Source organism: Gorilla gorilla, chromosome 18 (genome assembly GCF_029281585.2).
Source record: "Gorilla gorilla gorilla isolate KB3781 chromosome 18, NHGRI_mGorGor1-v2.1_pri, whole genome shotgun sequence".
Lineage (NCBI taxonomy): Eukaryota > Metazoa > Chordata > Mammalia > Primates > Hominidae > Gorilla > Gorilla gorilla.
The window spans coordinates 35,804,676-35,832,520 of NC_073242.2; the positions used below are offsets into that span (position 1 = coordinate 35,804,676).

The 27,845-nt window shown below is 43.7% G+C and overlaps 1 protein-coding gene across 3 annotated transcripts in view; it reads right to left on the reverse strand.

The window, feature by feature from the left end:
* The window catches only part of LOC115932749 (zinc finger CCCH domain-containing protein 7A), a 47,659-nt gene that overhangs the window by 19,577 nt on the left and 237 nt on the right, over positions 1 to 27,845 (reverse strand). The window contains exons 1-11 of one of the 3 annotated variants that reach the window (XM_063699656.1): positions 27,604 to 27,703; positions 26,983 to 27,179; positions 13,042 to 13,143; positions 12,132 to 12,171; positions 9,888 to 10,085; positions 7,476 to 7,634; positions 7,177 to 7,257; positions 7,045 to 7,083; positions 5,705 to 5,738; positions 4,961 to 5,244; positions 1,502 to 1,706 (exon numbers count right to left, since the gene is read on the reverse strand). In XM_063699656.1, coding sequence (XP_063555726.1) covers positions 1,502 to 1,706; positions 4,961 to 5,244; positions 5,705 to 5,738; positions 7,045 to 7,083; positions 7,177 to 7,257; positions 7,476 to 7,634; positions 9,888 to 10,085; positions 12,132 to 12,171; positions 13,042 to 13,109 — 1,108 coding nt within the window. In that variant the 5' untranslated portion in view covers positions 13,110 to 13,143; positions 26,983 to 27,179; positions 27,604 to 27,703. Of the gene's footprint in view, positions 1 to 1,501; positions 1,707 to 4,960; positions 5,245 to 5,704; positions 5,739 to 7,044; positions 7,084 to 7,176; positions 7,258 to 7,475; positions 7,635 to 9,887; positions 10,086 to 12,131; positions 12,172 to 13,041; positions 13,144 to 26,982; positions 27,180 to 27,603; positions 27,704 to 27,845 lie in introns of those variants that run through there. The other 2 variants (XM_055365877.2, XM_055365875.2) reach the window with 2 other exon arrangements.

A 27,845-nucleotide genomic window follows, 5' to 3' on the forward strand; every position in this document is an offset into this window, starting at 1 on the left:
ACCAAGGGCATAGTCAAACAAATTTAAATAAAAACATATTTTCAGAAAAATAAGCTAAGGCAGGGCCCACCAACTGCAACTACTAAAAACACCAAGAAAATTCTTTATATTCAAAAATGGGAAAAGAGCCTTTCCTTTTGAAAATATGGGGCCAGGTGCGGTGGCTCACACCTGGCAATCCCAGTACTTTAGGAGGCCAAAGTGGGTAGATCACTCGAGGTCAGGAGTTTGAGACCAGCCTGGCCAACATGGTGAAACCCTGTCTCTACTGAAAATACAAAAAAAAGTTTGCCAGGTGTGATGGCAGGCGCCTGTAATCCCAGCTACTCGGGAGGCTGAGGCAGGAGAATCGCTTGAACCCAAGAGGCAGAGGTTGCAGTGAGCCAAGATTTCGCCACTGCATTCCAGCCTGGGCAACAGAGTGAGACTCTGCCTCAAAAAAAAAAAAAAAAAAAGCAGGAACTGACCATAACATTTAAAAAAAAAAAATCAGTAAAGTTTTCAATTACTTTCTTTTTTTTTTTTTGAGAAAGGGTCTCATTCTGTCACCCATGCTGGAGTGCAGGGGTGTGATCTTGGCTCACTGCAGCCTCAACCTCCTGGGCTCAAGGAATCCTCCCACCTCCACCTCCCAAGTAACTGGGATCACAGGCACACACCATACCCAGCTAATTTTTATATTTTTTGTAGAGAAAGGGTTTCACCATGTTGCCCAGGCTGGTCTCAAACGCCTGAGCTCAAGTGATCCTCCTGCCTCGGCCTCCCAAAGTGCTGGGATTACAGGCATGAGCCACCACACCCAGCCTACTTTCTTTTTCTTAGTCTAGCACTCAATTATTTTCTCTCTGCCCTTCTGTCTCCCATATATTTTAATTTCTTTAAGTCAATCTTTAAGTCAATTATGTAAGATTTTTGCCCTTTTAGCCATGTAACAATGCCTTCAAAAAAATATTTTTCTAGTGATTGTTTGAAGTATATATGTTAAACCTAGGATGACAGAAACAGGAGTCAGACTCCAAACTCAGCAATCTCCTGTAAAGTTAAAGCAGCAGCCACGGTTTGCTGAGCTCCACAGGTGAAACCTAAAATAGACACATCTGATTGCTATCATTCTAAATACTGATCTTAAATTAGTGTTTGCCTAGATCAGAATTTAATAGCATAGCCTGTCTCTAAGACCCTTTAAGATGAGATACACCTTTACGGGAGAATACATTGTCATTTCATCCCCAAAACAATAAACTCCCAGCTTAACAAACTATCCTACAGAAACACCAGTGCCACACACATTTCTCTTCTCATGCCTTTGCTCCTGGGTCTCCAGAATGGCACAGCTAAGTCAAGGTAAATTCAAAACTGAAGGCTTAGTCTTTATATTTTTAGCTACAATGAAAATAATTCACATGTCTACTACCTAGAGTCAGTTAAATAATTGCCAAACAAACATTTTCATTTTGAGAAAATCAACTGCAATTGTTTACAATTTAGATTTGGTTCTTACCTCGTTTGGATTCACTCATTGAAAATGAATTTAAAGAAGAACAAAAATCTTCTAAGGATGAAGTCAAAGGTGGATAAAATTCTGAGAAGGAGGGTGGAGGAGCATACCTCGCACCAATGGGTAAGGTTCCTAACAGAGATGCCGAAAAGGGCATGCTAGGAGAGACACTGGCTGTCTGAAGGGGTCCTCTGACTAAAGCTGACGGCTGCGGAAGGAAAAAAGATGTGATTAAAATTCATGAAGCTGTCATGGGTTTGGCTGAACTACTTTCAACACCAGCAAATAAAAGCATTATTACACTGGGAGATCATGTTACATAACAAAGTTTAGGCCAGGCATGGTGGCCTGTAATCCTAACGCTTTGGGAGGCTGAGGCAGGCGGATTGCCTGAGCTCAGGAGTTCAAGACCAGCCTGGGCAACACGGTGAAACCCCATCTCCACTAAAATACAAAAAATTGGCTGTGCATGGTGGCATGCGCCTGTAGTCCCAGCTACTCAGGAGGCTGAGGCAGGAGAATTGCTTGAACCCAGGAGGCGGAGCTTGCAGTGAGCCAAGATCACGCAATTGCACTACAGCCTGGGCGACAGAGCAAGACTCCATCTCCAAAAAAATAAAAAAAAAAAAACAAAGTTTAAATCAGAATCAAGATTCGTTTAAAACAATTTTAGCTACAGAACTTCTTTTCAAGAATAATTTTTAAAAACAATTGAGGTGGGATGTCTAACTTTTTTTTTTTGAGACGGAGTCTCACTCTGTCACCCAGGCTGGAGTACAGTGGCACAACCTCGGCTCACTGCAACCTCCGCCTTCTGAGTTCAAATGATTCTCCTGCCTCAGCCTCCTGTGTAGCTAGGATTACAGGCATGCGCCACCTCGCCCAGCTAATTTTTGTATTTTTAGTAGAGATGGGGTTTTGCCATGTTGGCCAGGCTGGTCTCAAACTCCTGACCTCAAGTGATCCAACCGCCTAGAACTCCCAAAGTGCCGGGATTACAGGTGTGAGCCACTGCACCCAGCCAGATGTCTAACATCATAATCCAAATGTTACATTCATGTTTCATCTGCAAAACTTCCTTATGCTTCCCTGCCCTTACCTGACTACAGGGCTCATAAGAATTTGCATCATATGAGGCTGGGCATGGTGGCTCACACCTGTAATCCTAGCACTGTGGGAGGCTGAGGTGGGTGGATCACGAGGTCAGGTGTTCAAGACCAACCTGGCCAAGATGGTGAAACCCCGTCTCTACTAAAAATACACAAAAAATTAGCCGGGCGTGGTAGCGGGCGCCTGTAATCTCAGCTACTCGGGAGGTTGAGGCAGATAATTGCTTGAACCTGGGAGGTGGAGGTTGCAGTGAGCCAAGATCGCACCACTGCACACCAGCCTGGGCGACAGAGTGAGACTCCGTCTCAAAAAAAAAAAGAGAATTTGCACCATTAAAGAGGAATTGTGGGATATATGTGGTGTAGCAGGAGGATAGGTGATCCAGAGACAGGAGCTGGAGAAGCCCATGAAGATTGAGACAACCTCTCTGGAGGTGTGAACTTACAACTGGACAAGAACATACAACTCTAACTTCCCCAGGCCCCATCAAAGCTGCAACTCACTGAGAGCTTCCACGCACCTTACGTTATGGTATCATATGCTATCTATTTGGTTCTTAAAACAGCTCTCTCAGATACATCCTACTGTGATCACCATCATATAGATGAGGAAAATGATGTACTATGATGAAGTAACTTGCCCAGTATCACAAAGCTGGTAAGAATCAAAGCCAGCTCTGTCAGTCTTTTGCACACTGACACCATCTATTACACCACCCCTGGAAAACAGCTCGGAATTTCTCCCTATCATCACCATCATACTACCACTGCTGCTACTGATTTATTTTACTTTATGGGAGGGGTCAGAGAAGTCTTTTTTTTTTTTTTTTTGAGACAGAGTCTTGATCTGTCACCCAGGGTGGAGTGCAGTGGCATGATCTTGGTTCACTGCAATCTCCACCTCCCGGGCTCAAGTGATTCTCTTGCCTCAGCCACCCAAGTAGCTGCGATTACAGATATGCACCACCATGCCCAGCTAATTTTTGTGATTTTTGGTAGAGGCAGGGTTTTGCCATACTGGCTAGGCTGGTCTCGAACTCCTGCTGATCTGCCTGCCTCAGCCTCCCAAAGTGCTGTGATTACAGGTGTGCGCCACTGCACCCAGCAGAAAAGGCTTTCTATACAGGGATGGACACTAAGTATTTTAGGCTCTGTAGGCCACACGGTCCCTGTTGCAAGGACTCAACTATGCTGTTGCAGTGCAAAAGCAGCCACAGACAGCACATAAAATGAATAGTCACTGATGTGTTCCAGTAAAACTTTACTTACGGACCCAGAAATTGGAATGTCATATAATTTTATTGATTGACTGATTGAGACAGGGTCTCGCTGTGTTGCCCAGGCTAGAGTGCACGACACAATCAGTGCTCACTGCAGCCTCAACCTCCTGGGCGCAAGTGATCCTCTACCCTCAGCCTTCCAAGCAGTGGGACCACAGGCACGCACCACCATGCCAGGCTGTTTTTAATTTTTTGTAGAGATGTGCCCTTGCTATGGTTACCCAGGCTAGTTTCATATAATCTCCATATGTCACAAAATATTATTCTCTTTTTTGTTCTTCTCTCAACCATTTAAGAATTGTAAAAAATATTCTTAGTTTGCAAGCCATACAAAAACAGGTAATAGGCCAGATTTAGCCTGTGGGCTACAGTTGGCTGAACCCCGCTTTAAAGTATGTGGTTGCTAGAGGATTATCTTTAAGAATAAGAAGTCCTGAGGCCGGGCATGGTGGCTCACGCTTGTAATCCCAGCACTTTGGGAGGCCGAGGCGGGTGGATCACGAGGTCAGGAGATCAAGACCATTCTGGCTAAGGCAGTGAAACCCCATCTCTACTAAAAATACAAAAAAATTAGCCAGGCGTGGTGGCGGGCGCCTGTAGTCCCAGCTACTCAGGAAGCTGAGGCAGGAGAATGGTGTGAACCCAGGAGGCGGAGCTTACAGTGAGCCAAGACTGCGCCACTGCACTCCAGCCTGGGCAACAGAGCAACACTCCGTCTCAAAAAAAAAATAAATAAATAAAAAGAATAAGAAGTCTTTAATCTATATAATTCATTTTTTCTTAAATATCAAATGCCTATTTTTTATCAGAATGTTATCTTTGCCCTTTCCATAATATGAGATCCCAATATGAATTGGAAAAAAATTGGCTAATTACTAGATAGCATTCTTTTTTTATTTCAAAATGATCAAATTAACCAGTTTCAGTAGAGAAGAAAAAAAGTAACTTTCAAAGTTAAAAAAAAACCCAAATTCAGCCTATACACAATACTGAAAAAGTCTATCAAGTTATATTACAATTTTTAAAAAGTTAACTCTGTCTTCAGAAAAAACTTGAGTAATACTGAAATTTACCATAACAGTTTCATTAGTTTCAGGTGCAGAATCAAGCAAGTCATCTAGTTCATCTCCAAGGACCATATCTCCATCATCTAGAAAAGCTTCTGGCATAGTGAAGGGCATCTTTCCTCCATTTGCCAGCACTGCAGATGGCAGAGCACTCTCTTCCACTTGTAGTGGCAAAATAGAAGTTAAGGGCATAACAGGAACTGAGGCCAGCTCACTTCCAACTTCATGAGAAAAACTGGGTGCGGGTAAAGAGACGACAGGAACTGCTTCTTGCCTTGGAGTTAATAAATCTGTAACACAGATGGAAATGTACTCAGTCACTTTCATCGTACTTACATAATAGTACCATTAATCCCCAATAATAGACATACAAAGATGAAAATATGAAGGCAATTATAAAAATAATAAAATTGACAGTATAGTAAAGCAATTCCAAACAGATACAGTCACGTGTGAAAACTTATCCTTCTTTCACAAAATGCCTGTACCTCTTTTTGGGCACAGCTATCAGACAGTGGCAAGGCCACAGGGGGTGTCAGTGATTGCTTACTAACATCCAACACTTTTCAGTCACTCACTGGCACATCCAAAGGCACAAAGGGAGCATTGGAAATCATTTTCACTTTCATATTAATACATTAATATGAATATAACCACACAGCGATATTATTTGACAATACATCACATACAAAGACATCAGGTACAAAGCTGGCACTATTCAAATTGTTAAGATGATATGTGAAAACATACCTGGCTCAATATCTTCCACAGAATGGTTCAAAGCCTAGAAATTAAACCAAACAATGGGTCATAATATTTTCAGGACTCTAAGCCATAGAACAATCAGTAAAACTCACCCTAGGCCGGGCACAGTGGCTCACGCCTATAATCCCAGCACCTGGGGAGGCCGAGACAGGCAGATCACGAGGTCAGGAGTTTGAGACCAGCCTGGCCAACATGGTGAAACCCCGTCTCTACTAAAAATACAAAAATTAGCCAGGCATGGTGGCAGGCATCTGTAATCCCAGCTACTCAGGAGGCTGAGGCAAGAGAACTGCTTGAACCCGGGAGGTGGAGGCTGCAGTGAGCTGAGATAGCGCCACTGCACTCCAGCCTAGGGGACAGAGCGAGACTCTGTCTTGGAAAAAAAAAGAAAAAAAGAAAAAAACTCACCCTAAGAGAACAATGCAGGTTTCCACAGAAATTCAACTCCCAATTAAGATCCAAGAAATGAATGGAACACACAAACCTGTATACATGTGGTGTTAGGTGAGGTGCTGGTCTAGCAGTGCTGCCACTTATTTCTCGTGGACCAGCATTTCTCAAAGGCTATTCAGAAGAATAACAGGGACTACTTTGGCCACCATTCATTGCCCAACTCACAATAGCCATTAGCATCCTATTAGCCCCAAGAAAATTTTAATTTTAAAATTAAAAACAAAAACAAAAAAAAACCCTTTGTTAATTTTATCACAAATGACTCCCAAAACTAGTATTTGGCCCTGAACCACTCTTATTGCACTGAAACCTAACATCTATTAACATCCTATAAAATGCCCCACTGGAGCATTCAGGAAATGCTGGTTACAGCTAAAATATATTACTTGAGTTGTAGATGTTCTTTTGTAAAGTGACTAGAAGTGGCCAGAAGAGATGGCTCACGCCTGTAATCCCAGCATTTGGTGGGAGGCCAAGGCAGGAGGAACACTTGAGCTCAGGAGTTTGAGGCCAGCCTGGGCAACATGGTGAAACCCCATCGCTACAAAAAATACAAAAATTTGCCAGGCATGGTGGTGTGTGCCTGTGGTCCTCCCAGCTACTTGGGAGGCTGAGGTGGGAGGATCACTTGAGCCCAGGAGGTGGAGGTTGCAGTGAGCGAAGATCAGGACACTGAACTCCAGCCTGGGCAACAGAACAAGACTCTGTCTCAAAAAAATAAATAAAGTGACAGGAGGGTATTGCCAATTACGTGTTTGAGGAATTAAAAAGGTTCCAAAAATAAACACACACCAAAAATACTAAAAGTAGAATTGCTCCCATCCTTCCCTTTAAAAAAAAAAATATAATTTTGACAGAAAAAGTAACTTTACCTTGGTAGCCCCATCCCCAGGAACTGATTTTAATGAGAGCTGAAATAAAATAAAGACACTAATTTAAAAACAGAACTGACTCCAAGTTCTAAAACAAAATGAAAACACCTTATGCAGAGAACTCCAGCTTACCTCAGCTCTGACATACGCTTTTCTTATTTTAAATCCCAATTTCTGAGCTAGTTCTTGAGTTAGTTTTATTACATGCTCATCCTGAAAAAAATAAATATGTATAATTAACAGGGTTATATTTACTAATGGTGAAGAAGAATAGACAAAACAGGGAAGTTTCCCATCAAGACACCTGCTTCATTAGCAATTATACCCAACTGAAGCAGGTTGATGGATGACTGGAAAATTTAACTCTTTAAATGCCATTTATTATGATGTAAATGGTTACGATGTAAACAAATAAACTATAAATTCCATACCTGAGGCACTGCTAAGGAGCACTTTGCTACAGCATCGTAAGCCTTTTTGTATCTTCCTAAATCACTTAAAGCCTTAGATTTCCGATACAGAGCTTTGCAGTTACTGGCATTTAAACTGAGGACTATATTGCAGTCCTCCAAAACTTTATCATGGAAACCCTGGTGTGTAAGACCAAAGAATAAAGTCAGCAATCAAACAATTCATTTCTTGCACTGAGGCCTTCCTGTAATAAAAACAAATTAATACCCCATCCTATTACCCTCCCTCTAAACTCCAAGTTAGCAGTATTACTTTTATTTTTAAAATTATTTTATGAAATTTCAAATACAAAAAAGTAGAAAGAATATCATGAATACCCATGTACTCACCATCCAGGTCAGACAAATGCTAATATTTGGTCAGAAAGTCCCCAGATCTTCAAGAAATAAAGCTTTCCAGACCTAACTGATGTCCCCATGTGTCCCTCTCCTATTCACTCCTCTGTTGTTACCCTTTTCTGGAGCACATTAAGATGTCAAACAGAAATGTAACTCCAAACAGCTAACTGATAAGGAATATATTACCCAAAACAAAATAAATAAACAATGAATGCTCTTTAACAAAGAGCTAGGTGACAACACGGATATTTTTCTTAAATTCATGGTTATATTTTACTGAGTATCCACAGTGAAAATTAAAAGCACTTCGGGTTGGGCACAGCGGCTCACAGCTGTAGTCCCAGCACTTTGGGAGGCCGAGGTGGGTGGATCACCTGAGGTCAGGAGTTCGAGACCAGCCTGGCCAACATGGTAAAAACCCCATCTCTACTAAAAATACAAAAATTAGCCAGGCGTGGTGGCGGGTGCCTATAATCCCAGCTACTCGGGAGGCTGAAGCAGGAAAATCACTTGAACCCAGGAGACAGAGGATACAGTAAGCCGAGATTGTGCCACTGCATTACAGCCTGGGCAACAGAGTGAGACTCCATCTCAAAAATTTTAAAAAGGTGGCGGCGTGGTGGCTCATGCCTGTAATCCCAGCACTTTGGGAGGCTGAGGCGGGCAGATCACCTGAGGTCAGGAGTTCGAGAACAGCCTGACCAACATGGAGACACCCCGTCTCTACTAAAAATACAAAATTAGCCAGGTGTGGTGGTACATGCCTGTAATCTCAGCTACTCGGGAAGCTGAGGCAGGAGAATCTCTTGAACCCGGGAGGCGGAGGTTACAGTGAGCCGAGATTGTGCCATTGCACTCCAGCCTGGGCAATAAGAGTGAAACTCTTGTCTCAAAAAAAAAAAAAAAAAAAAGTTTTAAAAGGAAAAAAAAGCACTTCAAAAGCTTTTAAGCTTAAAAATGTGAAAATCTAGTGTGAATTCCTTTGAAGACTAATTACTATTTCGTGATTTAAAAAAACACTCGCCAGGCACGGTGGCTCACGCCTGTAATCCTAGCACTTTGGGAGGCCGAGGCGGGCAGATTGCCTGAATTCAGGAGTTCGAGAACAGCCTGGGCAACACAGTGAAACCCCGTCTCTAATAAAATACAAAAAATTTGCTGGGCACGGCGGCATGCGCTTGTAGTCCCAGCTACTCGGGAGGCCGAGGCAGGAAAATTGCTTGAGCCCAGGAGGCGGAGGTTGCAGTGAGCCGAGATCGTGCCACTGCACTCCAGCCTGGGTGACAGAGCGAGACACTGTCTCAAAAAAAAAAAAAAAAAAACACTCCTAAGAGTGTTTTTTACCAAGAGTGTTTTACAAGATCAACTGGATCTTGACTAAGATGTTAACTGTGAACACGGATACCTGAAAGACACACTGACCTGTGAAGACCTGTATCTTCCCTGGATGACTTTTTTATAAGCAGACACACCTTCGAAAGCCATACTCAAATGGGAATCATCAAGGAGCAATAACTAAGAAACAAATTATTTCTTAAATCCCTAACCTTTTGTCCAAAGCTAATTTTTATTTTTTTATTTTATTTTATTTTATTTTTTGAGACGGAGTCTTGCTCTGTCGCCCAGGCTGGAGTGCAGTGGCACAATCTCGGCTCACTGCAAGCTTCGCCTCCCGGGTTCAAGCGATTCTCCTGCCTCAGCCTCCCGGGCAGCTGGGACTACATGCACACGCCACCATGCCCAGTTAATTTTTTTATTTTTAGTAGAGACGGGGGTTTCACCGTATTGGCCAGGCTGGTCTCAAACTCCTAACCTCATGATCCACCCACCTTGGCCTCCCAAAGTGCTGGGATTACAGGCGTGAGCCACCATGCCCGGCCAATCCAAAGCTAATTTTTAAAAGCCTCAAGCCACTCCAAAAGCAGGTAATATGACTTTCTTAAAAACTTAAGAAATTGACTTTTTATTAATGTACTAAGTCATTGAAAAAATTCTTTTCACTCTAGAAACATCATTTTAAAAATTACAACTCACCATATTAGAATAGCAGGCAATACGATTTATATATAGTTTTTCAATTATTTCTTTGGGGATTAAAATTTCTTCAGATTTTGCATAATCAGCTATATTCAAAGCTTCCGTGTACTGGCTTATCGAGTTGTTCCAATCACGTTCCCGATAAACGTCATTTCCTTCATTAAAAAGATTTCTCACGAGAGCACGCAAATATACCTAAAAAAAAGAAAGTTACCACTTGAAGCCTTTTATCAAACAAGATATGGTATAAGTAAATTTTAATTTTTATACCTAAAACTTCACAGGAAACAATGTGACAGAACAGCAGCATTGCTCTAAGAAATTGTGAGATGCAGCCCAAGTCACTGCTATCTCAGCTAGGGATTGAATCTTGCTTGCTTTTCAAGGGGAAATTCAATTTCTCACTATTAAGAAAAATGCAGCAAAGTACCTTATAAATATTTGTTCACATCTCCAATTCTGTGCCCACTAGAAAAACTATGTGGAAGCCCCAAGTCAAAGAGAATGAATAGTTTAAGGCTTTTGAGCAGTATTTCCAAATTGCCTTCCAAAAAGGCCATGATGAAAAATGTTTCTAGTGGTTTACTTTATAGCACCCATATACACTAGGTAGTGTGTGTGTGTGTACACGTGTGTGGGTACCCGTGCACATATATGTAAAATCTACCAATTTCTAGGTGGAAAATGGTATCGTTTTGTGTTTGTTTGTTTTTTTAATGGTATCCTCTTTGTATTTGCATGTCTTTACCAGTGAAGTTGAACTATTCCACATTTTTATGGACCCCTTGTATTTCTTTTTCTGTAAATTGCTCAGGTCATTTACTGATTTGGGGGGAGGGGGATGTTAAACTTGTTTCTTATCAAGTAAGTATACACATTCTTTTAGCATGTATAAAAGTTTGTCATTTTCCTTCATTATTTCTATCACGCTTTAGTTTAGTTCTTTTTTTTCTTTTTTTTTTTTTTTGAGACAGAGTCTCACTCTGGCACCCAGGCTGGAGTGCAGTGGCACGATCTCGGCTCTCTGCGACTTCACCTCCTGAGTTCAAGTGATTCTCACGTCTTAGCCTCCCGAGTAGCTGGGATTACAGGCACCTGCCACCACACTCAGCTAATTTTTGTATTTTTAGTAGAGACAGGGTTTCGCCATGTTGCCCAGGCTGGTCTCAAACTCCTGGTCTCAAACTCCTGGTCTCAAGTGATCCGCCTGCTTCAGCCTCCGAAAATGCTGGGATTACAGGTGTGAGCCACCACTCCTGGCCATAATTTAGTATTTTAAAAGCTCTTTTTCATCACAAGATCAGAAAAATATTCAACTTGTTTTGTCTCATTTTATGAATTCCTGTCTAAGCTGATTAAATTATTTTAAAAGACTGGACGGATCAACTATTAACAAAACTCGTGACATGCCACTTAACATCTTTAGACCCCAGTTCCACATGTGCAAAATGAAACAACTGTTACAGTTTATTTCTGGCTCTAATACTTTTTTATTCCAAATCTGTTTGTAGAGAGCTAAGGAACAAGAGAGAAGAAAAGGGGAGGAAGGAGAGAGGCAGCAAGAAAGTGACATTTAGAAGCCTCAAAACCCTCAGAGGAAAAAAAACACAGGTGAACCAACAGTTAGTAGAGACAAGAGTCTGCAGTCAAAGTCCCAATAAACTGGGCTTTCTCCCTGTTCCTAAACAGCAGATCACTAGTTCTTCCCTCTTGGTATCCAGTCCCCCTTAGCTGCTGTCAGAACATCTCCTAACAGAAAAAAATGTTCCACACACTCTTTCTCAATAAATTCTGTCCCACTTATTTTCAATGACATGAGAAGTAATTTTCAAGTGGCTCAAAAGATAAATTAATTCAAAACCACCCTAATAGAGGAAAGAAAATACAGGGCAACTGTGCAAGTATGCAAAAAAAGCAAAAGAAAAAGAAAAAGAAAAAGAAAGTCCTATATAGAAGGGGTTGGCAAACTTTTTCTGCAAATGCCCAGACAGTACATGTTTTAGGCTCCATGGGCCATATGGTCTCTGTCAAAACTACCATATGTTGCAAAAGCAGCCACAGATAATACATAAACAAATGAGTGTGGCTGTGTTCCAATAAAGCTTTATTGGCAAAAAAATAAAATAAAAGGACAGCAGGCCAGATTGGGCCCACAAGGCCATCATTTGCCAACCCCTGCTACAAATTACAGTTCACAAGCCACTTGCAGAGCTTTCAAGCAGACCTTCCCGGAGTCATTACCGCATATTGCTCCTGTGTTCCTGGATATGACAGCGGTGACCTAAGAAGAAGAAACAAATTAACTGTAATTATCAAGCTCCTTATCGGGACCTGTTCAGCCAGAAGTCATCTTAAATCTGTGGTTCCATTAGCTTGCCACTGGTTCAAGGCATATTTCAAAGACTTCCTCCTCCTTTACTACCATTATTCACAGATGACTACAGTTACGGAAAAAAAAATACATACACATATATATGTGTGTGTGTGTGTGTGTGTGTGTGTGTGTATATATATATATATATATATATATACACACATACTATTCCTTAGTATTTTTTAAGTACAACACTTTACTTTCAAACCTACTTCTATTTTTTAAAAATCCTAATTCTTCAACTGCCAAAAAAGAGGTTAAAAATAGTACAGAGCCACTAACAATATTTGATCCAATTTACTGCAGTATAGAGAGAATGTCTCCTTCCCAGGAAGGAACAAAGAGGCCCTTCTGCCCGGACATGTCCATCCAAACCACAGCTGTCTCATCATTGACATGCTTCAAGAAGTCCAATTAAACACTGAGCTTCTGAACAGACACGTCTGATCACAGAAGCCCTCTGTGCCGCCAGATGTTCATTTTCAGTCACTTTCCACTCAGCAGCACTGTTCATAGAACAAATTCAAATTTCTCAGTCTAACGTTTTGGGGGAGACTAACAATTGTAGCCCTAAAAGCCAGCAAAAGTAACACTTGCTTCCGAATGCAAGAATGTTCAAATGGACAAGAGAAAAAAAAATTGCTAGAATATGGAGTTTCTAACCCAAATTAACTGGACCTATTAAACATGACTAAAGAGTTCTTCCTCTCCACAAAACATACATCCACACCAAAGAATTAGGACGCGGCAAGAACACAAGAACTCTGAAGCTCTTACTGTATAAACTGCAGTCCTTCCTTAATGTTCTGCTGCCTTTTTCTTCTCTCCTCGGACACACTGGACATGTTATCCCACACATCCACTTTCTAAATGAGCAATCTGGAAAGAAACAAGGCAAAAAAGCACATAAGGTACCAGGGCCCCTGGACTCCAATCAAAACACCCATAAATCCAGACCCTGTCACACAATCAGCTGTGGACACATCCATTTCTGACTTGACTCCAGGGTCCTGGACAGCAGGGATCGTACAGGAGTCATCTTTGTGGCTCCCCTGTGGTCCGGCACACCATAAGCACACCGTTTTCATATTCTTTTTTTTTTTTTTTTTTTTTTGAGACGGAGTCTCGCTCCATTGCCCAGGCTGGAGTGCAGTGGCGCAATCTCGCGATCTTGGCTCACTGCAAACTCCACCTCCTGGGTTCAAGCAATTCTCCTGTCTCAGCCTCCTGAGTGGCTGGGACTCAGACGCCCGCGACCATGCCTGGCTAATTTTTGTATTTTTAGGAGAGACAGGGTTTCACCTTACTGGTCAAGCTGGTCTCGAACTCGTGACCTCAGGTGATCCACCTACCTCGGCCTCCCAAAGTGTGGGATTATAGGTGTGAGCCACGGCGCCTGGCCAGTTTTCACATTCTTTAAGGCTGAATGGCTATGCAGACTTTGTATACCCCTCCTGAGCAGTCTCCAGGAAAAAGTCATGTCTCCCCTTTCTTTCCTCTTCCCTCCTTTGGCTTCAGGTTTTGTTTTTCCCTGTCTACACGCACGCATAAGCTGTCCCTAGAACAGTTCCAGCCTTGTTTTGCTTCTGGAAGCTCTCCAGAAATAAAAAGGTTTCACATCTGCTTGCCTCCGAGGGAGTCTGACTTCCTTTTAAGCCAAGTTTAAACCTTATACATATTTTGTCCCACAAACTTCCAAAATGATTATTGTTGATACAACAGATAAAATAATGATATAAAGTTACTTCCATTGGAATTTTCTGGATATTAAAATGTTATCTTCAATATAACACTTGCAAATGTCAACACGTATCATTCTTTTGGGCCCCACCTCCACTAATCAACGTTCACTGAGCAGTTCCCCAAGTTCAAGGAGAGCCATAGAGAAGAGATCTGAGATAAAACATCATCTCCCAGTGGCCCAAACTAGAGTTCTTCAGGCTTGGCATTCTAGGCTAATTCCTTGTCTTGTGATTGCAGGATGTTGGCAGTATTTCTGCCTCTACCCACTATGCCTGTAGCCCCTCACCCCAACCCCACTCACAACCAAAAATGTCTCCAGATATTGTTAAATGTCAGGGTGGGGAAAGCACAATCAGCCCCAGTTGAGAACAACTGAGACCTAAAGTTAAGACAACATCTTACACATAAACCACGTATTTGGACCCAGGTGACAGGAAGGGAAATTCCACTCATGTTTGAAGTACACTGCTGAAATTTTTTAGTTTCATTATTGCTTGGCATTTACAGTTTTATTTTTAAATCTCATTTTTTTCAAAGTATAAGGGTGAGATGGGGGTTGGAATGTCCCAAATGCTGATAACTGCTGCTAATCCCTTTCTTATTTGAAACACCGTCAGTTCTCAATATTTTTGTCCTATAAAGTTGGTAACTTTACTGAAGTGTTTAGGATATGACATAGGGGACTTGCTTTAAAATACTCCAGTAACAACAAAAAAGAGGGGGCTGGGTGTGAGGTGGGGAGGAAACAGCAGAATGCTGATAACCAGGGGAGGGTGAGAAGTGCAGGGGATTCTTCAGTACTATTCTCTGGACTTTGTATGTGTTTGAAACATTACAAAATAAGAAGTTTAAGAAGTCCATGACACTAGAGTAAAATGGCACTATTTCTGGAATGTGCTTTTAAAACAGTTTAGCCAAAAGGGGGGTAGCTGGGTGGAAATAAAACAAGAATGCCAAAAATATGGATAATGGTTCCAGCTGGATGAGGGGCATGGAAGCTCATTCCACCCTTCTAGCTACTTGGACATGTTGGCCCATGTCCTTAATAGAAATGCTTTTTTAAAAAAATTTATATATTTTTTAATTTATAAATGTTTTTTAAAAATTTATATGTACAAAATAATTTAAGGAAGCACTATTTGTAAAAGAAAAAGATTTTTTAAATTAACTCAGGCCACTCATGGTAGCTCACACCTGTAATCCCAGCACTTTGGGAGGCAAAGGCAGGAAGATCACTTGAGCCTAGGAGTTCAACACCAACCTGGGCAACACAGGGAGACCCCCTATCTCTATAAAAAATTTTAAAAGAGGCCGGGCGCGGTGGCTCGCGCCTGTAATCCACACTTTGAGAGGCCGAGGCGAGTGGATCACCCAAGGTCAGGAGTTCCAGAGCACCCTGACCAATATGGAGAAACCCCACCTCTACTGAAAATACAAAATTAGCTGGGCATGGTGGTGCATGCCTGTAATCCCAGCTATTTGGGAGGCTGAGGCAGGAGAATCACTTGAACCTGGGAGGCGGAGGTTGCAGTGAGCCAAGATCACGTCATTGCACTCCAGCCTGGGCAACAAGAGTGACATTCCATCTCAAAAAAAAAAATTGGCAGGGCACGGTGGCTCACGCCTGTAATCCCAGCACTTTGGGAGGCTGAGGTGGACAGATCACCTGAGGTCAGGAGTTCCAGACCAGCCTGGTCAACATGGGGAAACCCCATCTCTACTAAAAATACAAAATTAGCCGGGCGTGGTGGCACATGCCTATAATCCCAGCTACTACGGAGGCTGGGGCAGGAGAATCGCTTGAACCCAGGAGGCGGAGGTTGCAGTGAGCCGAGATGGTGCCACTGCACTCCAGCCTGGGCAACAAGAGTGAAATTCCATCTCAAAATAAATAAATAAACAAAAATTACAAAGATTAGCCAGGCATGGTGGCATGCACCTGTAGTCCCAGCTACTCAGGAGGCTGAGTTGGGAGGACTGATAGAGCCTGTGAGGTCGAGGCTGCAGTGAGCTACAATCACGCCAGTGCACTCCAGCCTGGGTGACAGAGTGAGACCTTGTCTCGAAAAAATAAAAAAAAAAAAGTAACCAGGTGTGGTGGTGCGTACCAGTAGTCCCAGCTACTCAGATGATGGAGGCAGGAGGATGGCTTGAACCCATGAGGTCAGGGCTGTAGTGAGCTACGATTGTGCCACTGCACTCCCGCCTGGGAAAGAGAGTGAGACCCTGTCTCAAAAATAATATTTTTTTAAAAAAACTAACCCAGTGTCTATCAAAAAGGAAATGCCTGAAGAAATTATAGGAAAAAAAAAAAAGATGAGGCATTTAAGTATCCATATGACCCATTTTGTTTTGTTTTGTTTTTTGAGACAGAGTCTCACTTGTCACGCAGGCTGGAGTGCAGTGGCACGATCTCTGCTCACTGCAACCTCCGCCTCCCGGCATCGCACCATTCTCCTGCCTCAGCCTCCCGAGTAGCTGGGACTACAGGCGCCCGCCACCACGCCCAGCTACTTTTTTGTATTTTTAGTAGAGACAGGGTTTCACCGTGTTAGCCAGGATGGTCTCGATCTCCTGACCTCATGATCTGCTCACCTAGGCCTCCCAAAGTGCTGGGATTACAGGCGTGAGCCACCGCGCCTGGCCGTTTTGTATTTTTTTAAAGTGACGGGTAGGTATATATATTGACATATGCTTGTGTAGACATAAAATAGTCCCAGATGGAATCATGGGAGACTACAGCAGTATTAGAAGACTGAGGCTGGAAAAGGGGTAGGACGAGGTCTTTTCAATCTATGTGTTCAAAACTTTTGTTTTATTTGGAGCCACGTAAATGAATTACCTCTGTACAAAAATTAAACAAATTTTTGAAGTTTATGTATCAAAACTTCCTTGGAAAGCCCTTCCTTGGAAAGATGACTTAAGGGACCACCGGGCTTTTGTTTGTTTTAGCTAAAACAGGGCAATTTACTTAGAGTTCAAACTTTAGAGCTCAGAGGAACCCAGAGTAGTATTCAGGATGCCAGAGCAGTCAGGCCAGAGGGAGGGAACAAAAGAAAAGGATGTCTGAAACCAGGACGATGGCCACACAGTTCAGTGAATGATGTACCTTTCTCTCAGCCTCTATCTAGCCAAGGTAGGGAATTTGTTTGAGGTTGACTCAAAAAGTTAATCTGCTGGCTAAGAATGGACTCCTGGGTAGTGATATCTGCCAAGTTTATAGCCTTAAAGCTATTTTCCCCAGAAAGTGTTAGAGAACCTTGAACCTCAACCTGATACATAAAAGGCGTGTGGCAAAGAGCTGACACCACAAGTAAGTGATTGAAAGGAAACGGAAAATGGATACAGACGTTTTTAATGCACAAAATACACCCCTTTAGCTGTTTATAGATCTAGGATCACAATATCAGGCAATATTTGAATATAATATGACAGAGTATTTCATGTTCAGTAGTTTTTTAAGTTTCCCCAAAAACTTTTATTTTGAAAGTTCTCAAACACACAGTAAAGTTAAAAACAATTATAATACTGTATGCCCAAACCTACAATTAATATTTTGTGAGATCACAACTGCCCATCTTTATCTATCTGCTCATCCTTCTGTTCATTCATCAGTCCGTCTTACTTTTTAAATAAATTTCAAAGTCAGCTGCAGATACCTAAACATCTCAGCACACACATAATTAACTAGAGATCAATATTTGTTTACAGTTTTGTTTTTTAAGGTAAAACACACAAATCTTAATGTGAGTTTTGACAAACTCATGTGACCCAGAGCCCTATCAGGATATAGACCAGCACCTTGGGAAGCCAAGGCAGGAGGATCATTTGAGCCCAGGAGTATGAAACCAGCCTGGGCAAGATGGAGAGACCCCATCTCTACAAAAAAATAAGCCTGGTGTGGTGGTACGTGCCTGTAGTCCTAGCTACTCAGGAGGCTAAGGCAAGAGGACTGATTAAGCCCAGGAGTTGGAGGCTGCAGTGAGCTGCTGACCGCGCCACTACAACCCAACCTGGGCAACAGAACAAGATCTTGTCTCTTAAATAAAGAAAAGATATAGACCATTAACTGTCACTCTACAAAGTTCCCTCATGCCCCTTCCCCAAACCACTACCGTAATTTCTTTTTTCCTCACCATTGATTAGTTTTACCTGTGAAATAATCTCCCCCCAACACACACCCCTTTGTGTGTGTGTGTTTTTTTTGTTGTTGTTTTTTGGGTTTTTTTTGACACAAGGTCTTACCCTGTCATCCAGGCTAGAGTACAGTGGTGTGATCACAGCTCATTGCAACCTTAAACTTCCGGTCTCAAGCGATCCTCCCTCATCAGCCTCCTGAGTAGCTGAGACTACAAGTGTGCCACCATGCTCAGCTAATTTTTTTAATTTCACAGGGATTAAAAGCACAGGGACTGGCCAGGCACAGTGGCTCATGTCTGTAATCCCAGCACTTTGGGAGGCCGAGGCGGGCAGATCACCTGAGGTCAGGAGTTCGAGACCAGCCTGGCCAACAAGGTGAAACCCCGTCTCTACTAAAAATACAAACATTAGCCAGGCATGGTGGCAGGCGCCTGTAATCCCAGCTACTCAGAAGGCTGAGGCAGGAGAATCGTTTGAACCCAGGAGGCAGAGGTTGCACTGAGCCAAGATCGCGCCATTGCACTCCAGCCTGGGGGACAAGAGCAAGACTTCGTTTCCAAACAAAAAAAAAAAAGCACAGGGATTACAGGTGTGAGCCCCCTCATCCAGCCCCATACTCCTTTTTTTAAAGAAAGAAAAAGACGTTTAAAAATATACCATCTTATTTTTGGATCCTGTTAAAATCTAGCCTCAATTTTAAAGAAAGAAAGAATTTTACGAAGTTAACCCAACAGTCTCTTTTCTTACTTAGTCTCAGCAGCACTCCCTCCCAGGGGCCCCTCCCTTCAACTTCCACCTCACAGCCTTGGCTAGGTTTGTCCCCACCTCACAGGCCACTCTGTCCCCTGCAAGCTGAGGCTCCATCTCCACAGACCTCTCACCTTGAGAGCCCTGAGGACCCACTCTTGAGATCTCCCCGAGCCATACTCTCCCATAGAGGTCCTCCCTCCATCAGATGTCAAATGCCCTCATCTAGGGCCCCATGACAACTCTGACATCCATCCCCAGGCAGACCCTCTGGCCTGTTTGACAGTTCCGTTTGAATGTCTCACAGACATCCTAAACTGTTCATTTTAACATGACAGTGAAAAGGAATGTCTCCTCCCCATCCTATCACTTAGCCGCCCATTTGCCCTTCTGCCCGTTTGCCCTCCTGGAGGGCCACCAACCACTGTTACCAGTCTCAGAAAAGTCCCGACAAATATATTGCTTTCTTTTTTTTCTTTCTTTTTGTTTTTTTTTCAGACGCAGTCTCCCTCTGTTGCCCAGGCTGGAGTGCAGTGGCGTGATCTCGGCTCAATACAACCTCCACCTCCTGGGTTCAAGCGATTATCCTGCCTCAGCCGCCCCAGTAGCTGGGATTACAGGTACGCGCCACCACACCCAGCTAATTTTTGTATTTTTAGTAGAGATGGGGTTTCACCATGTTGGTCGGGCTGGTCTCGAACTCCTGACCTCGTGATCTGCCTGCCTCAGCCTCCCAAAGTGCTGGGATTACAGGCGTGAGCCACCACGCTCGGCCTGACAAAGATATTCTATAGAACGATTCTGTATCTTGATTATGGGAGTGATTACATGAATTTATGCATGGGATAAAACTGCATAATACTACACACACACACACACACACACAGGCACGCACAACCACACACACACAAGTGCTGCTTAAAACCCAGTGAGGTCCGTAGTTTGGTTAACAGTATTATACTAATGTCAATTTCCTGGTTGTGACAGTGTGCTACAGTTATATGTCACCACTGAAGGAAGAGGGGGTGAAGGGTTCATGGGACTCTATGTACTACTTTTGCAACTTCCTGTGAGTCTATAATTATTTCAAAATAAAAAGGTAAAAGTATTCTGTGTATATGTTTGTTTGTTTTTATTTTTTTTTGAGACAAACTCTCGCTCTGTCACCCAGGCTGGAGTGCAATGGCACAATCTCCAGCCTCCGCTTCCTGGGTTCAAGCAATTCTACTGCCTCAGCCTCCCAAGTAGCTGGGATTACAGGCGCACGTCACCACGCCTGGCTAATTTTTGTATTTTTGTAGAGATGGGGTTTCACCATGTTGGCCAGGCTGGTCTTGAACTCCTGACCTCAGGTGATCGGCCTGCCTTGGCCTCCCAAAGTGCTGGAATAACAGGCATGAATCACTGCGCCCGGCCGTGCATATGTTCTTTTTTATTCAAACTGGAGCTACCAGTGAGTTCTGTACCCCACTGTCTTTATGTAGTATCTAATCAGTGTGTTCGTTTTCAAAACACACAGCGTTCTATGATATGGTTGTACCATAATTTTACCAGGCCTCTGGTGATGGACCTTCTGGTTGTTTCCAATCTTTAAAGGTCACCATGTACACGGGGCATTTCATACACATCTAAGTATCCCTTTAAAGAACTTTTATAGGATAGGCCGGCCATGGTGGCTCACACCTGTAATCCCAGCACTTTGGGAGGCCGAGGCAGGCAGATCACTTGAAGTCAGGAGTTCCAGACCAGCCTAGCCAACATGGTGAAACCCCATCTCTACTAAAAATACAAAAATTAACCGGGTGTGGAGGCATACACCTGTAATCCCAGCTACTCGAGACGCTAAGGCAGGAGAATAGCTGGAACCCGGGAGGTGGAGGCTGCAGCGAGCAAGGATCATGCCACTGCATTCCACCTGAACCACAGAGTGAGACTTCATCTCAAAAAAAAAAAAAAAAAAAAAAAAAAAAAAAGAATTTCTAAAGGATAAAGGGCATATGTATTTGTTTATTTTGCCAGCTATTGCCACAATACACCAAATGATTCTCCCATCAACAATGCAGAGGATTCCTGGTTCACCACTTCACCCAGGCATCAAATGTGTGCATCTTTGTGAACCAAAAAAGTGAGAAACAGTGTGGCAATGTGATGAGGCCATGTTTGTTTTAATCTATCATTAGCAAGGCTCAGCGTTCTTTCAAATTTAAGAATCATCTGTACTTCCTTGTCTGTGAATTGTTTGCTCATACCCTCTGCTCATTTTTCTTCCAGGCTGAGCTTTACTTATTTATGGAAGCTCTTTATATGTTGAGGAAAATAGTCCTTTCTGATGTTATTGGTATTTTTTCCAATTTGATGTCAATCTTTTGACTTTGGTTATTTTTGACAGCAAAGGTGTTGTCGTCGTCGTTGTTGTTGTTGTTGTTGTTGTTTGAGACGGAGTTTCACTCTTATTGCCCAGGCTGGAGTGCAATGGCACGATCTCGGCTCATTGCAACCTCCGCCTCCCAGGTTCAAGCGATTCTTCTGCCTCAGCCTCCCGAGTAGCTGCGATTACAGGCACACGCCAAAACGCCGGGCTAATTTTGTATTTTTAGTAGAGATGAGGTTTCTCCATGTTGGTCCAGCTGGTCTTGAACTCCCGACCTCAGGTGATCTGCCCACCTCGGTCTCTCCCAGGAGGCAGAGGTTGCAGTGAGCCAAGATTGCGCCACTGCACTCCAGCCTGGGCCACAGAGCAACATTCTGCCTCAAAAATAAACAGATAAATAAAACAAGTAAAAAATAAAAATAAAAATCAGCCCAGACTGGTGGCACCTGCTTGTATGTAGTCTCAGCTACTCAGAGGCTAAGGGAGGAAGATCGCTTAAGCCCAGGTCTTCAAGGCTCAGCAAGCTATAATCACACCACTGCACTCCAGCCTGGGGTACAGAGCAAGACCCTGTGTCTAAAATAAATTTTTAAAACACACACACACACACACACACACACATCCCAATGCTTGCACTCTGCTTAAGACCCTTCAGCGGTTGCTTGGGACGCTGGATGAAGCCTTGCCTCCGTACGGTGACCTAGCAGACCCCCATCCCCAAGCCACGCAGCTCCTGCCTCCCCCAGCTTCACACATGAGGTTCCCGTCACACTGACTTTTTAAGAGCTCCCAGAACAAGTCAGGCACTCCATGCTTCTAAGTCACTGTGTTTGTTGTTCCCTCTGCCCAAAATACACTTCCCAGCTCTTCACAGAGCTGCCTCCTTTTCATCCATCCACAAGTGGGCTTAAATAACACTGTTAGGTACCTTCCCTTGCCACCCTAAATTGCTGCCTCACCCCAGTCTCACCCCTCTTATTCACTTCAGCAGGTACCTGGTACTTCTCATGCTTCATTGTAAGAACAAGATCTGGGTCCAGCTCAACAAATACTTGAACAAAGAATGAAGTAAGCAGCCCAGTGTAAAGAGAATGCCTCATACAAAGTTCAGAGGCCCAGGAGATAGAAGCTGGTAAAACCATTCACAAGAAGCAAGCGTGAAGAAGGAGGGTGCCCAGTAGGAAATGACTGCATGCAAACAGAGCTGGTTATAGTGGGGCTCGGCCCCCAACCCTTTGGGGAAACAAGGTGGGAAGTGAATTAATATAGTGGGAACTGGCTGGAGACAGCGACAGAAAAAAACCTGAAACCATAAGGGATTCCGCAAGATATACAATGACAAGTTTCACTGATCCCCTCTCCTCCTAAATAAAACAGAATTCCAGGGAAGAAGGCACTTTGTTTTTTTGTTTTGTCTTTGAGACAGTGTCTCCCAGTGTTGCCCAGGCTGCAGTACAGTGGCACAATCATAGCTCACTGCAGCCTCAACCTCCAGAGCTCAATCTTCCCACCTCAGCCTCCCAAGTAGCTGGAACTACAAGCACATGCCACTATACCTGAATAATTTTTGTATTTTTTGTAGAGACAGAGTCCCACTATATTGCCCAGGCTGTTCTCAAACTTCCAGGCTCAAGCAATCCACCCACCTTAGCCTCCCAAAGTATTGGGATTACAGGCGTGACCTGTGCCTGGCCCAAGGAGAGATACTTTGAACAGTTCATTTTAAAGCAAGAAACTCAATTAAATAAGAATTTCATTAAATTAACTGAACTCTTACAAACTGGAATATCATCTCTCTGGGATCAGCTGATTTAAAATTTGTTACTAATCTTGAAGTTATGTAAGATCTCAAGGTATCCTGGATCTTCAGAACTCCCTTACTATTTACTCAGTGCCTGGTAGGTTAAACTCATTATCCCAAAGTCTAGTACAATGTTGGTAACTAGTCAAATAAATCCACACCCATGAGCTTTTGACCTTACATGGTAACTTTAGAAACTAGCTCACATTAACAGAAGACATCAAGGTAAGGGAAATGTGACTGCAACATACTGAGACAGAAATAGTAGCTCTTACTGGACTCCAGGCACTGTTCTACATGCTTTATACGTATTAAGTCATTTAATCCTCCTGCTAACCTTAAGTGACAGGTACTATAAAGAAACTGAAATACAGATAAGTGACACAGCTGGCCCAGGATTACAGCTAGGAAGTAGCAGAGCTCGATTTCAAAGGCAGACAGCCTGGCTCCAAGCCTGAGAGCCTATCCACCTGGCTCTTCTGCACATTAAGTGCCAAAGACGCCTGGAGGGGAGTGAGCATCTGTCTAGGGTGGCCCTGGGCTGGGCTCTGAAAGACAAATATGGCTCTGATGAACAGGTGGGCACTTTAAAGCCATTCAGGAGAAATGAAAGAAACACACGCATGCATGTGCACATGTGTACACAAAAAGATATGCTCAACAGACGTCATTTAATGCAACTCAGACAAAGCAGAGGGCTTTCACAGGAATGCAGTAGGCCAGGAGTCTGGACATCACTCCAGGGAAAATCTTTCAAGGGGATCTCCTCCACCTAGAACATAATGTATTTAAATACAAATAATATTAAAACAGCCTTACTTACAAGATGCACTAACACAGGACCAATGTCTCCCAGTGAATGCAGTGCAGAGGTCACCTAGCACAGCATTTGTACTTTTGCCTAAAAAGGTATCCCTACATTTCAAGTGAAAAATTACTGGCTGGGTGCAGTGGCTCATGCCTGTAATCCCAACATTTTGGGAGGCTGAGGTGGGAGGATCGCTTCAGGCCAGGAGTTTGAAACCAGCCTAGGCAACATAGGAGACCCCATCTCTATAAAAATGTTTAAAAAATTAAATGGGCATGGTGGTGTACACTGTAGTGCCGGCTACTCGGGAGACTGAGGCAGAAGGATTGCTTGAGGCCAGGAGTTTGAGGTCACAGCAAACTATGACTATGCCACTATACTCCAACCTGGGTGTCAGAGCAAGATCCTGTCTCAAAAAAAAAGGGGGTGGGGGGGAGGAAAAATGATACATTCCAGTCCATATTCAATTCTATCCCCAGACTGAAGCCTGTCTGTGTAATATTAATAGCTTTAAAACAACAACTATGAAGTAGTTAAAGTATCATTATTGTCATCCTTATTTGGCAACAGTATATTAACTGGCTCTTGCAACACTTACAAAAGCACCTGGGGCACAACGCAAGCCTCAGAAGGCTGCAAACCCAGATGATAAGACATTAAAAATGTTGAAGCTCCTACTGGATACTTTATGAAACAGTTTCTCCCTTTTACTGAAAAGGAAAATTTCATGAGAGACAGTATGCCAAACAACAGCAGGAAGGTAATGTTACATTTTGGCTGGAGTTCTTCCCCCCACAGAACTATTCACTTTGAAATTGCTGTCAGATTTCAGATTCAGTAAGATACAAAGTCTGTGAAGAGCCTGAAGAGCCTCCCTCTGCGAAGAGGCTCCGCCTGCCAAGAGCCTCCCTCGGCACCCACGCCCTGCTAAGTGGTGGTTCCCAGGAACATCTCATCTTATCTATGACCTCTGTACGGAAGAACTCAACAAGTATATTTCATGTAAAAGCTTCATGACAAATGATTTGCCTGGGGACACTGATACCACCATGATGTACCCAAGACTGCCAGCCGATGAAGTCTTCCCAACCAAGTAACCCCAACACACTCTCACCTTCTTACCAAATGTGCCAGATTAATGTCCTGCTCCAAATTCAGGCCTTTTCAGAAAACATAAAGCTTCCCGCTTTCTATTTGTGAAAAAGTAACCTCGTTGCTTTACATAAACGAAAATCACCTCATTTAATATGCCTTTTGTGTACATGTAAATTAAAACATGTTATCACTAGCAGTAATTTTTAAACTTCCGGATTAATACTTTAATACTTCTCTCCTCCTTAAAAATTATCTAAAATTTCTTCTTGATTTGCCAACACCTCACACTTTAAGTAATTTTCATAAGGATTCTGGAGAAAAATATTTTCACTAGAAAAAAACAAAACAAAACAGAACACTTCAAGACGTTATCCAGAAGACAAAAGTTTGCTCACATCATACTGTCTCTAGAAAGCCCTTTCTAGGGTATCTGTGGCAACAGGATACAGACATCTTTTGTTTCTTTCTTCCTTTACTGAAATGCTCAAAACTTTCCAACAGTCACTCTCACCATCCCTGGAGTTGAGAGTTTCTATAATTGATTCTCTTCCACTTACAATGACAATTTAACCCACCCCAACTGGCAGGTTTTAAAATCAGTCAAAAGTAAGAATTGTGGAACAATGTGGCTGACAAGCCACCATTCTTATTTGCAAAAACTGACAGAATCTGGGGAATGAGAAGGAAAGAGGGTGTAGGTCTGTGTAAAACCCCCAATGAAAAGTCACAGTAACATGAAGAAAGGCAGGAATTCTCCACTTCGTTTGGATGGCAGAAAATCAATGGGCTCTTTGTAGAATAAACACACACACACAAACACACACGCACAAATATTGATAATATTCAGCCTCAATAACTCATGATCTCATTCTGAGCCAAACCTCATACAACTATTTGTAGCCTCCAGCATACAGCAGATAGGGAAAATTTTTCAACAGGGAAAATACTGTCCATTAACTTGAATTATTCTGCAAACTAGGACAAGACCCATTGTGCAATTCAGTTCAACAGTTTGGCTCAGTATGAGAAGGAAGAGGCAGTGGATTCTTTGAGAGCTTAAGGGAAGGAGGCCACATGCCATCAGAGAAGCAGGAAAGATAAGCAGATAGACATGTCTTCTCAGGGCCACCACCCATTCAGATGCCCCAGCTGCACGCTGTCCAGTCGAAACATTGTACAAAACATATTACACAAAATAAGCCATACGTGTCATTGTATGTATATATGTATGTATGTACGCATGTATGTGGAGAGGGAGTCTCGCTCTGTTGCCCAGGGAGGAGTGCAGTGGCACAGTCTCGGCTCACTGCAACCTCTGCCTCCCGGTTCAAACGATTCTCCTGCCTCAGCCTCCCCAGTAGCTGGGATTACAGGCGCCTGTCACCACGCCTGGCTAATTTTTGTATTTTTACTAGAGACGGGGTTTCTCCATGTTGGCCAGGCTGGTCTCAGAATTCCTGACCTCAGGTGATCCACACATCTCGGCCTCCCAAAGTGCTGGGATTACAGACGTTGAGCCACCCCGCCCGGCCCGTATATGTCATTTTAAATTTCCAAATAGCCACACTAAAAAAAGAGAAAAAGAAAAGCAGTGAGATTAACTTTTGTTTTTTTATTTGTTTGTTTTGAGACAGTGTCCCAGGCTGGAGCACAAAGGCACAATCTCAGCTCACCGAAGCCTCAATCTCCTGGGCTCAAGGGATTCTCCCACCCCAGCCTTCCGAGTAGCAGATTCTCCCACCTCAGCTTCCCGAGTAGCTGACTACCGGCGTGCGCCACCACGCCCAGTTAATTTTTTGTATTTTTTGTAGAGACAGGGGTCTCACTATGTTGCTGAGGCTGGTCTTGAACTCCTGCACTCAAACGATCCTCCTGCCTCAGCCTCCCAAAGTTTTGAGATGACAGGCATGAGCCACTGCATCCTGCCAAGATTAATTTTAATGATCTATTTTCGTTAATCCAATTTGTCCCAAACATGAACATCTCAACATGCATTTAAGTATAAAAGATTACCAATGACATCTTTTGCTTTCTTTCTCATCCTAAGTTTTTAAAATCAGATGTACGTTTCACAGCTGGGACCGCAACTCAAACTGGCCCCATTTCGTGGGCTCCATCGTCCCAAACGGCGGGGGGTCAGTGGCCACCATACTGGGCATGGCAAGGTCCTTCGTGGTTCAATACCGAACACGGGCAACTCCTTTTCATCCCTAGACAGGCGGGGACAGGAAAATACCCAACTCCTGGCAAATCCACCCAGTCCCGACTCAGGCTCGACCTCGGAGGCCCCGGCCGGGCCTCAGGCGGCCCCACCCCTTTGCTGCCCAGGCCTGACCGGAAGCCCCGCTAATGGGAACTGACAGGTCCCGGTCCCGGTCCTCCCGGGCGGCGCCCCCGCCTCCGCCTCCGCGGACCCCAAGGCCTCTCCCCGCCCGGCCCAGGGCTGCACCCCGCGCGAAAAAAATAAAAAAATCAGAAAGGGGGGTAAAAAAGAGGGATGAGCCCCAAATTAATGCGCCAAGCTCTCCGCCAGCATCCTTCCCGCCCCCAAGCCCAAGACGCTGAATCGGGATCCCCGCGATCACCAGCGCAGGCAGAAATAACGGAAAAAAAATTTTTTTTTAGTGAAATCACCAAAAAGGAGACATTTTGCCGAGGGAATGGCAGGCAGAAGTGGGTCACGTTATTCTCGGTGGGGGAAGGGGACGGCGCGCCCACCCGTCCCTCCGCGCGCACAGGCCCCGGCCCGGCTCCTCTCAGGGTCCTCTCGGGTCCGCGGGCCCCAGACCCCGCCGCCCCTCCCCCGCCCCGCCCCGCCCGCCCGCCAGCCGGCCGTCCGTTAACGGCCGCGCGCGAGCACGACGCGGAAGCGCGCG